Source organism: Chiroxiphia lanceolata, chromosome 12, assembly GCF_009829145.1.
Source record: "Chiroxiphia lanceolata isolate bChiLan1 chromosome 12, bChiLan1.pri, whole genome shotgun sequence".
NCBI lineage: Eukaryota > Metazoa > Chordata > Aves > Passeriformes > Pipridae > Chiroxiphia > Chiroxiphia lanceolata.
This window is the reverse complement of record NC_045648.1, coordinates 19,129,248-19,140,999: the sequence shown is the minus strand read 5'-3', so window position 1 is coordinate 19,140,999 and position 11,752 is coordinate 19,129,248. Positions and strand designations below refer to the sequence as shown.

General features: G+C 45.4%; 1 protein-coding gene across 3 annotated transcripts in view; it reads left to right on the top strand.

Moving 5' to 3' along the window:
- Window positions 1-1,342: 1,342 nt before the first annotated feature.
- The window catches only part of USP3 (ubiquitin specific peptidase 3), a 42,003-nt gene continuing 31,593 nt past the window's right edge, over window positions 1,343-11,752 (top strand). The window contains exon 1 of one of the 3 annotated variants that reach the window (XM_032700295.1): window positions 1,343-1,535. In XM_032700295.1, the coding sequence (XP_032556186.1) occupies window positions 1,445-1,535 (91 nt within the window). In that variant the 5' untranslated portion in view covers window positions 1,343-1,444. Of the gene's footprint in view, window positions 1,536-6,094; window positions 6,147-11,752 lie in introns of those variants that run through there. The other 2 variants (XM_032700297.1, XM_032700296.1) reach the window with 2 other exon arrangements.

Genomic DNA, 11,752 nt, shown 5'->3' with positions numbered 1-11,752 from the left:
CAAGGAGATTTGTGACCACCAAGACATCTTTGATATGAATATTTAAAGTATCTCATCCAAAAATCCATACAGAACTGTCAGTTTCTAAAATATTCTCCTGTGAAATAGTGCAGTGCTGTGTAAAACACATTGAGACAGATGCTTTCCGTGTCTACGCAAAGGTCACACAACAGGCAAAACCAGTGGCAAAATTATATTTCTCACATTAGTTACAGTAAGAGAAAAGGTCTAAAACTCCTAATATGCAGGAGGAGTCACAGTTCCTTAGATTAAAAAAATCCCCACTTTTACAGGTATTATGCTGGTGGACTTTTTTTGCTCTATGTGAAAAGAGCATATTGGTATGATCTTGGCACAGGCAAATTGCTGAGCCAATTGCTGTGCTTTTACTACCCCTTACAGGTTACAGTCATAGAGTGGGAAATTCAGCAACAAGCCAAATTTGAGGCCATGTAACTATTTAAAAAAAACCACCCCAAGTGTGAGGTGACGATATTTGGAAATAATCATCAGAGACACAAGACAACCTCGAAGCACAGGGCTCCTGAAGGCAGAGCCCAGAGCTGGGACACGTTCCAGGCTGTGCATCCTGCGGGACAGAACACAGGGGGTGAGAGGCTGGACAGGAGCCGGTCACGGGCACATCCTGGGCTCTTCCAAAGCAGCGAGGGCAGCAGGACAGGGGGATTCTGCCCCTCTGCCCCTCAGGGGAGACCCCCCTGCAAGAGCTGCTCCAGCCCTGGGGAACAGCACAGCAAGGACACGGAGCTGATGGAGAGAGCCCAGAGGAGGCACCAAGAGGATTAAAGGGCTGGAGCAGCTCTGCTGGGAGGAAAGGCTGGGAGAGCTGGGATTGTTCAGCCTGGAGAGGAGAAGGTCTGGGGTGACCTGGCTGTGGCCTTCCAGGACCCGAGGGGAACTTACAGGAAAGATGGAGAGAGACAATTTAGCAAAGCACGCAGTAACAGGACAAGGGGGAATGGCTTCAAACTGACAGAGAGTAGCTTTAGATTAGATATTAGGAAAAAATTGCTCCCTGTGAGGGTGGGGAGGTCCTGTCGCAGGTTGCCCAGAGAAGCTGTGGCTGCCCCGTCCCTGGAAGTGTCCAAGGCCAGGTTGGACGGGGCTTGGAGCAACCCGGGCTAGCGGGAGGCGTCCCTGCCCACGGCAGGGGTGGGAGGGGGTGTCTCCGCGGTCCCTCCCCACCCAAACCCTTCCCTGCCTCCCTCAGGTCGCTCCCGAGCACGAGCGCTCCCGTCACGGCTGCCGGCAAAGCGCGGCGGGCGGAGCGCGGAGCGGGCTGACGGGCGCCCCCAAAGCCCGGCGCGGGCGGCGCGGAGCGGAGCGGGAGGCGGCCCTAAGATGGCTGTTGTGCGCGGGGCGCCGCCGCTGTAGCGCCGCGAGGAGCCGCCCGCCCGCCCCGCTCCGCGCCCCGCACCCCGCCATGGAGTGCCCGCACCTCGGCTCCAGCGTCTGCATCGCGCCCGACTCGGCCAAGTTCCCGCAGGGCTCGCCCTCCTCCTGGTGCTGCAGCGGTGAGTGCGGCCTGCGCTGCGCGGCCCGCCCGGCCCGCGGTGGCCCGGCCGCTCCTTTGTCCTCGGTGCCCGGCGGCGGGAGGGCCCCCGCGGCCGGGGGAGGGCCCGGGGGCGCGGGGCAGGGCGGCAGCCCCGGCCCGCTCCGGCGGGGCCGCCCCGCGGGACCCTCCCGGGGGGGGCTGCGCGTCCCGCCGCCCGCGGGGTGTGCGGGGTGTGCGGGGCGGGGGCTGCCTCACAGCCCGCTGCTGCCCCGCTGCTGCCCCCGCAGCCCCGGCCGGCCGGGGCGGACCCGGACTTTGTCCCGGGGCCGGTGCCCCCCGGCCCGGGGCCGCTCCGCTCTCCTTTTGTCCGCGGAGGGGCCGCGGGCGGGCTCTGCCCGGACCGGCGCTGAGGGACCGGGGGCGGCTGTGGGGTCGGGGGGTGCTGGAAATCCGACCGAGATTACTCTCCTTTTGGTTTGTGGTTTTTTTGGAACATACATCTGTGCGAGGACTTTGCAGAGTGTAGTTTATTGGAGTGCTGCGGCTGGAGGCGTCGCTCGGGACCCCCCTTCGGTCCGCGGTGAGGGCGCTCGGGGCTCACCCGCTCTGTCCGTGGGTCGGTGCGGGTGTAGTCGCCGTCTGTTTTTAGTACTTTGCTCTTCGATTTAATAATGCAAATTACCGCCTGTGCAATATACCCTGCCTTCGGTTCTGTCCCTCGCACGATCTTGTTTGTTCAGGGGCTTTCCCTTTAAAGGTGCCGTGCTCGAGGTGCTTCAGATTTAGCTTTCTCATGGGTCACCGCACACTTCCACACAGGTAACCCCCGAGGTTTGCCGTGGATTTTGGTACGTGTTTTTGTTTGCTGGAGTTTTAGTCAGGCTGGGTATGAAAGCAGAGGGCAGCCCGGTTTAAGGTGGGAAGTAGGCCCCGCTTAGAGGGGCAGCCGGTGGGCGCTGGAGGGAAAGCCTCCCTTGGGAATGACCGATCGGGGAGCCCTGGACGGCTGGGTAATTTGAGGTGTCCCTTGTTTTTAAAGGAAAGACGATTGTCCTTTGTCTGGCAGCGTCGGTGCCTCCGTGTGGGAAGGCTGTGCCTGCTTAACTTGTTCCCTGATTGCAGTTTCCGGGAGCCAAGGTGTGGTAGCGTCGCTGCTTCCTTTGGCCAAACCAGTTACTTTTCTCTGAAATGCTTTTTGGTTCGGAGGGTGTTCACTTCGCAGCGCAGCCATGCGGAGAAATGATTAGAAAGAGTGGGAGAAGCACGGGGAAACTCGTTGTCCCTGATGTTTCTTTACTGAGGAAAAAAAATTATTTACAAGAAGTTTAAGTCTCTGGGTCCATCTGTTATCTTCGGAATATCAAGGGTGAGCAAAGTTGTCAACCAGAAGCATATGGCGGTAGGAACCACCCTTCAGGGAACTTAAGAAAGATAAAAGTGCCAAAACTAAAAATATATAATGAGGTATTAATATAACTTCCCAGCTTAAAAAAAGAAAAAAAGCCAGTTTACAGCTGCAGGTCTCTGTTTTTCATGCTGCTTCTGCTTCTCAACAAAGAAGTTCAGCAGTTAGAACAAGTTTTTCTTTGTTGTTCAGAGGTATTTCTCCCAAAGCAGCACTTACAGGGAGAGCCAGGTGCTGGGCAATCAACTGATTTATTTTACAGCTCTGAGGCAGGAAGAAGGGAACTCGCTGCCATATCTGGGGGAGTTTCTTGTTTGTAATGCTTTTAAAGAAAATTAAGATAAGTCACACAGTACTCACACAGATAACTGTGGAAATCTTAACAAGTGGCTAGAGAAGAAGTACACTGAACTTAAAACATTCCAGTGAACAAACAGCAAGCTCTTTTTAATTTAAAGTAAATGAAAATCGTTCTTTTTCAAAATAAATGTTGCATTTCTGCTGGTGTAGTAAAATGCAGTGCCTCGCTTCTCACTTTCAGCTAGTAACGTGATTATTGTTGCATTAACTCCCTATTGGTATGTAGAGTATTGTGTTTTTCTTATTTGTATTCATTTCAAGGACCTTAATTTTTTTAAAAGATATGTAATACTGGTTTGTGTCAAGTCACTGTAAATGCCATGTATTATTTGCTAGTTTTTCTGGTAATATAAAATTAAACAGAGAAAACACCGTGTGAAAATTAATATCTTGTCGAAATTTAATGCATTTCCTATTACTTTTGATACCATTTCTAAAGTTCTGTGGGTTTAGTTCTTTTTGTTCTCAGCGGCCTGTCAGTTGGAGAAAAGTATTGGGGAGGTAATTTTCTGCATTCTGTAATTACAAGGCATCTCTCGTCACGTACGTTGGCTTTAACTCAGAGCTCGTTGTCAGTCCTGTTGCTGGTTGCTGCTGACCTTTCCAGAAAAGGAGGGTGCTCCAGGAAGCTTTCTGGCAGCCACCTGCCGTGCCAGCGATAGCAAAACATTGCAGAGTAGGTTGGAGAGCGAGTTCTTAGCTCAGAGTGCCCGTGGCTATTTTTATCATTATCTGGTGTTTCTGAGATTTGGGGAGCTGGAGTTGCCGTGCTGAACGGTGCACATTGGTTAAGTACCTTTTCCTTGTCTCTCTGCAAAACCTCTTGATTGCAGCAATAATTTCACAATCTGGAGGCACTTTGGAATATTGTTATTTGATTCACAGCATTGAATGCTGTGTCGTTGTGCAATGTAGGAGTGTTGCATTTGGTGCTGGTATTTGGAGCCAGCTTTACTCAAGTTACCGAGCATGTGCATCAGCCTGAATTGCTCTTTTGGCCTTAATCAGTTCCCCTTGAAAGCTGCCTGCCAGAGTTGGTTTTGGAGGCCTTGTGGAGAAGGGACACACTAAAAAGCACTAAGAGGAAGCATTGGCAACAGGGGTGTTGATCCAAGTGAGAAAGTTTTTGCTCTAAATGAGTAAGTAATACCGTATGTTCATTGTTGAGTGTCTCCAGAACTTCTGTTACTGTCACATAGGTTGGAGGTCTGAGAGTTTAAGCCACTCGTGTTTAGAGAATGGTTTTGCTTTCCCCCGAGTATTTAATGCAGTCAGGCATGCCCTGTGCAGTGAGCAGTGCAGAGAGCAGCTTTGCTTTGAGGAGCTTCAGGACTATCAAAGGAGAGCACAGAATGATTTTTCTGCAGATCCAGAGACAGTGTGTTGTTTTGGTAATTGGGCATTTCGGAGGAGATGAATATATAAAGTAGAAATAGTACAGAAACTGAAAACGGCTTTTAATCAGTGCTGTCACATGAAATGCTGCATGCAGATGTCTGCTAATTCCAATTAGAGTGCAGTCTTTCCAAGCACTTTAATTTCTGAAACTTCTGCTCAAGTTGGAAGCAGAGTAGCTGGAGGCATTGGCAGGACTGCAAAGTGTCACAGACTGAATCTGTTGAATTTGTAAGATGGGCCACACCTTCAGCACTGTTGTGCAAATCGTGTAATTATGGAAAGCAGTCTGGAACTGCTCAGATGTGGTATTGCTCAACAACTTTTCACAGACTCATCAAACCACAGGGAGCTGTGTCTCACCTAAGCGAGATTACAATCTTCTGAGCACACCTGTGGAAATCCGAGGAGGTTTTCCACCATTAAGTGTTCTCACTGGACTCACTGGTTGTTCAATGTAGAATTTGAAGTTGTGTTTTTAGGACAACTGCAGACATGGGATTGTGTCTGCTGAAATAGAGATTCTGTGATTTTTTTTTTCTTTCTTTTAAAGGGGAATTGCACTTCTGAAATCCTTAAAACTTATTACTTTTCAGATCACTATCAAATTAATACTTTTTTTTTTCCTTAAATAGCACCATTTTGTTAGGTATTGAAGAGCAGTTCTGGCCACAGGCTGGTATTTCCTGCAAAAGGAAATATATTTGCCTGGCATCTGTTTCTTGCATTCTGACTTGTGTTAAGTTACATAGTTATTGGCATTTGGAGGTGAGGCTGGGACCACAAAAGAGGGGAGCCAGCACCAGGAAGCTGTTTGAGGCCTGGTGAACAATGATTATGGTGGAAATCCATATGCTGAGTTAATGACTGTTTTGTGTGTGTCTAAAGTAAGGTACCAAAATATTTAATAAATTCAGTTCAGAATAACCCCAGTTATCCCCTAATGCTTTATTTATATATTACCTTTATTATATATTTATATTTTACTTTTGTATGTGAGAGCCAGTGTTTTGGGCTGAGCAGGGGAACTGTGAAGCACATGACTGCCCTGGGCCAGGCTGCTTTCGATGGTTTTTTGTTTGCTGCTTCCCCCCCTGCCCGCCCCCCATGAGGTTTTGTTTTCTCAGCTCAGTCACACTGTTCTCCTTTCACTGGGGTAGGTAACACATTCTGCCACACTGTGATTTTTGGCACTGCACTTCTGCAGGCACTGCCAAAACAAGTACAGTGTAAAAGCTCAGGTACACAGACTTTTAACCCTCTTGGCTTCCCTTCCCATCCCAGCTGCCTTTTAACGTTAATTCATCTCCACGAGTGTTTGTGTCTGTTTGCTTTTCTATTTTGTTACCAGAGGTCCTCATTTATTCTTTCTTTCCATGATTTTCCATGATTACTAGAATACAGGAGGAGGGAGAACTTGCTGGAACTGGAGAATGGTAGGTAGGACCTTCTTCCTAAGGAAAATTCAGGGTAAGCTCAGGGGCAGTGTGTGGGCCTAATGTATGTGTGAGGATTATTTATCACCCTACAGCTGGAAACTGCCAGATTTATCCCAAAATTTAAATGTCAAAACAAGTATGTAAAAAAAAATTATCCCTTTTTATTCAGTCACTTAAATTTAATTTCAAAGTTGGGTGGCCTTTCATCTTTTTCTCTGGGTCACTGCAGTGCAGGAATGCTTGTTAGTAACTCTCCTGTGCAGGTTGTTATGTGTCCTTAGATTCGTTCCCTGATGTTGTTTTAAGTAAAACTTGTTAGACTTGTTTTTTTTTTAGACTCAGTCTTGTTTTTCTTAAAATTGTAATTTTATTTTTTTTTCCATTTGAATCAGTCACTGATGTGTGAGCAAACCACAGGGTCAGTAGTTACTTTGGCCTGTAAGTGCTTTGGAACTGATTCTGTTAGAAGATGGGGTAAAAGTCTTAATTTCAGTCTCATAAGATAGACTTAAATTTCCTTTTAATTACAAAAAAAAAAAAAAGCAGTAAACTTAAATCGATGGTGATTAATATTTTATCCATTTTCTTTTCAAAAATTCATTTATACTCTCAACAAAACCACAGTCCATCACAAAACTTGGACATTAGCCTGGGGAAGAGATGCTTCAGAGGAAAGAAGTAGACATTTAATACATTGGCATTTGTTGAGAAACTGGGTCTGATCTTCGTGATGATTTTGAAGATAAACATCGAAGGGGGAATTGTTCTGCTGTTTCAAAGTGTCCAGTGATTTGAAGTGACTCCTTCCCGTGAGGTCTGAGGCACTGTGGGAGCGGGATGAGACCCTTGTGTGCACGGCAGGCTCTGGAATTACCCACGGATTAGAGCAAATCTCATTACCCTCGGTTTAAATTTAAGCAGGATAGTTTTCACCTGCCTTTCCCAAGCCCTTCAAGGTATGCAGGTGTTAAACAATATCAGTGCATTATTCTTTGTTTCTCTGAGTGCTCTGAGGTGCTGAGGCTGACAGAGTCAGACTAGTAATTAATATTTTTTTGGTCACATCTGTGTCTGAGGTTGACGGAGTGAAGGTTTCAGACCCAGTGTTTGAAGTGAAACTGGGCTTTGAGCCTTTTCCCACTCCCTTCATTGGGAAACCCGTTCATGCTTTGCTTTCTGGCCTAACAAACATCCATTACCCGGGTAAGAAATGGTTAAAGGCCGTGAATTAAAATAATCCATGGAGGCTAGAAAGTGCAACTTAATCAGAAATTTAGATCTGAAAGCTAGTTAAGGCTGTTCCAATTTATATTTTGATATTGTTGGAGGAAACAGTTTTTATCGTAGAGTGAATTAGAGTTGTTTTCATTGCTTTATGGTGCCCTTGGTATGGCAGTAGTGTAAGATTTTGTGTCCTTAACAGTTCTTCTCCCTGATCATAAGAGGGGTGTTAAACTGCCTGCTGAGTACACTTACCATTTAGCAATCTCATCTGGGGTGTCAAAACAATCCTCCGGTGCTCGGGGTTGTTTTACCCCCCGGGAGCATCTTGCGTAATTTTGGATCTTGCAGACGTCGTTCGGAAATGTCTGTGGCAGATTTTCTTGCCCGTTGGAATGTGCTCCAGCGGCCACAGGCAGCCTGGCGGGACAAGGGGCTGGCTCTGGCAGCTGGCCGGCCCCCAGCAGAGCGAGCACACAGCATTACACTGGGAAGCAGGATGGTGCTCTCGGGTCTGGGGGGGGGTTGAAGGTCCTTATCAATTGCAAACAGGGAAACACTGATTTTTTTCAAGGTAATTCATAGGTGTGAATATGAGCATCTGCTTCTCTGCGTCAGGATAAGTGCATTTTCTCAAAATAGCCGTGACCCTTTAAAATTTTATTTATTTGTTTTACTCTTTGGTTCATGTTTTTAGTTTGGTAATGTTTTTGTCCGCTGAGCATTCGATTTCTCTCGTGTTTTGTTCACAGGGATAGTTAGCAGTTGTATTACTAATACTACAAAAGTTCATGTAGCTGGTATTGGGGAAGTAGGAATGCAACAGTGGAGACTACAAACAGATTCAGTACTAGGTTACATAAAGAAAGCAAGACTTCTTGCTGTCTTTTCCCTCCTATTTCCAGCCTGAATGTTTTGACCTGCTATTGATTGCTAAGTGACCCATGAAGGTTCCTTTCCTGAAGGGTTTAAAAATGACATTCCACTGTTGGCTTTGCTGGTTTTTTTCTGGCTGCCGTCTGAAAATGGGTATTTGTGTGTCTCACTCTAACATAATGATTGAATAACTTTTTTTTTGTCCCATGCTGCTATTGCAGTGAGGAACAGTATCTGTTTTTTGTGAGAGCTAAAAGCATTCAGTTTTAAAATGTGTATGTAAATATGTGCATGTATGCATTTAATTTTGGATGCTAATTAGTTATCAAAGTAGCCAAACAACTAAAAATTGGTTTTAGAATGTAAAGGAGAAATAGAGGCAACGATTCTTTAAAAAATGCTTTTGGGCACATTTGTTCATTAAAATAAGCCTGTCTCTGATGTTTGACTTCTTTTTTTTTTTTTTCCTTTTTTCTTTTTAATTATATTTTTCACTGCTGCTTTCAGGCGGGATGTGATTTATGCGGTACATGCAGGGAGATCAATTGCTGACACGTCTACGTGTCCTAAAATTTGACTTGACATGTAGAAAGACTAAATTACCAAAAAGAAAACCAAAAAGGCCGTGCAGTAGCTGGCGAGCTCAGTCCGTGTGCGCTCGGCGGTGGCTGTGCTGTCTCTGCTCTCCCCAGCACAGCCGCTGGCTCTGCTGCTGCGGGAGGGCCCTGCCTTGGCTTTGGCACCTCCTCCGCCGTTTGTTCACCACTTCCCTGCTTGAAAACTTCTCCTCCCCTCCCTGCCCTCTTTCCCACTGCTGCTTTCAGAGTACGGGCAAATAAAAGCCGTGCGTTTTTCAGCGTCCGCGTTTTCCAGTGTGGAATTCTGATTGCATAATCCAAATACCGAGCTGGAGCCGGCGAGGGAGGGGAGTTCCATGCAGATGGAGCTGCTCACGTTGTTCTCTGACAGACCTTCCTCAGCCTTAGGAATGTGTCGGGCACTTCAGTGACCTACTTATTCTATGAAAAGTTGTTCCCATACCCGTGATTTATATTCTCGCTCAGTTGTTGCTTAGTATGACTGAATTATATCCGGTTTTCCACTGGAAATGGAGATGGTTCACTGCAACCATCTGTGACATTTCTTACATGAGACTGAGCAGTGCTTTTATTTAGTAGGAGGAAACCAGCTGTACAGGTGCAAACGAGCACAAATAGTAGCTGCTATTCGTAAGTTCACACACTGTCACTAAATGACTTGTTTTCTCACTAAAAACTTAATCTTTCTGGTTTTGGCTGAAAGGTAACAGGAGAAATAACTTGGGTGTTTTTAGCTGTGAGGGTTGTTTGTTTATTTCTTTAAATGTTCTTTGGAGTCTTAATTAAATTCTTTTACATTTGAATGTGATTTGAGTCAGGTTAACACTTGATACTGTAGAGACTTTTATTCACTGTGAAAGAAGGGTTTAACATTTTTGTATGTTTAGCAGTGCTTACCAGGAAACTTGCTTCCTTATAAATTCCCATGCTTTGATTTAAATGTAATTTAAATTTCATATTTTCTTACTTTTTCTTTAGTTATGTGTGTGTTTGCTGATTTTGAAGCAAAAGATTTTAAGTAGTGTAATTAAAAACCTTTTCCGTTCTGTCTGGTTTCATTTTGACTAGAATGCTGTTTTTCTAAAATAGGCAACAAAGATGTCTAACAAATGAAACTTATGTAAAATATTCTTAAATAGAGTATTTTTTTCATCATGTCAAAGAGTTTAGAACAAATTTAGTGCACTGAACCCTTTGCAATGGGGCTGAGGGTAGGATAGAAAGAACAACTTTATGTGAAATGAAGTTTGGAAACAAATGGGAGTACTCTTTAAAACTAGGCAGTAAAACCAGGGGGCTTGTAAGTGTAGAACACGTCTCTAGTTTCCAAATCCTTTTTCCTACATTCTCTGTCTGGAATGGGGCTTTAGCTACTCAAGATTAAGGTTAAAAAAATCCTCTTGTACACTTTACTTCCTTTTCCAGTCACCTGACTTTCATTACAGTTACTCAGCTGGAATTCACGGGCCTTCTTAAAATGTAGAGCAGATACTTTTCCCAGATGCACGTACACTTTAAACACTGCCCTCCTCTTCCCCCCCTAAAACCCAAACAAAAAGCCCCAGTCAACAACCACAGACATTTAACCCTGTGTTTAAAATCTAAGAATCTACTCCTAGATTATGAACCAGTGTTGGCATTCTTACTGCACTTGTGTGTGTGTTAAAAGGCCTGCCCTGTCTTATGATTTTACCATCATGTTTAGTTGAGACCTCATTTCATTTTTTTGGATTCCTCCAGAATGTAAACATACAACAGGCTCAGATAATAATACAGCTGGTGTGTATACTTGTAGGGACTGCCTTTTTAAATACACGAATGTGAAGTCAAAAACTGGGAACGTGATCCATTGTATTAATAAATATGTGCTTAGTACTGAGTAACTTATATTGCCTGTTATGGATTTTTACATGCTGCTTGTAAATGTACTGATGTACCTTGGAGGACATCTGTATTCTTTAAGGCTTCTTTGATTCTGGCAATAAAGTGTTTTTTTAATGCCAGTGTGAATTCTGCAAATATCCACACATCCTGCAATCTTGACTAATGTTCTGTGATGAGGAAGGCTTGGGATGTTTGCCTTGAGAAGCTGTTTGATTGTATGTGGTTTATAACCGAGTTTATGGCCAGAAGGAAGGAGTGCTCATGGCTCTGTAATGTGATTTGGTCAGTTCATTTTGGTGGAAAATGCTCTGTTCCAGTCTCAGTTGTAACCACTGTGTGTTTGCCGTGGTGGAGTTTGACTGTAGGGTGCATGGCTCTTCCTTGCTGTGGAGCTGCAGCCGAGGAGAGGCTCTGACTGCTGGGCTCGGTCAGAGCTCCACCCTCTTCTCTCTTGCTTGGTCTCACTGCTCCCCTGGAGAAGCACTTAGTCATGGGAGTGCTAATTTAACAGAAGGAATTGTCAGTGCTCCCTCAGCACTTAGGAGCAGTCTGGAAGGCAGGTCCTCCAAGGGTAGGAGGTGTGTGCATTAAGACATTCACATCTTGAATGAATGGGCATTTCTGGAGAAAAGGGCTCAGCTGCTTTGCTCAGTCTTTGAAGAGACTGTTGTGCCTGCATCCAGTGGGAATTCCAGAGCTGTAAATTCCAGGAGTGGGCAGAACCTTTTTGCAACTTCAGCATGTAAGCCCAGAGGAGGGACCACATCCAGCATGTTTGTCTCCTTAGTGTTCCTCATATGTTAATAACTTCAGCAATTCCCTACTTAGAATAGCAGCTTCCATAGGTGACTCTCTGACACCTGGTACCTGTTGTATATATATCTGGGGAGTTTTAGGTGTTTAATTCAGAGTTGGTTTGGCAAGTCACAAGTCTTGTGTAGAGTGATTAGTCCTGGGATATCCTACCCTTCCCTGCAGTTAAAATGATTTTTAAAGGGCTAAGGTGTATGGGACAGTAGGATCAGTTCTGATCTATGCTGATAAAATTCTTTTGGTA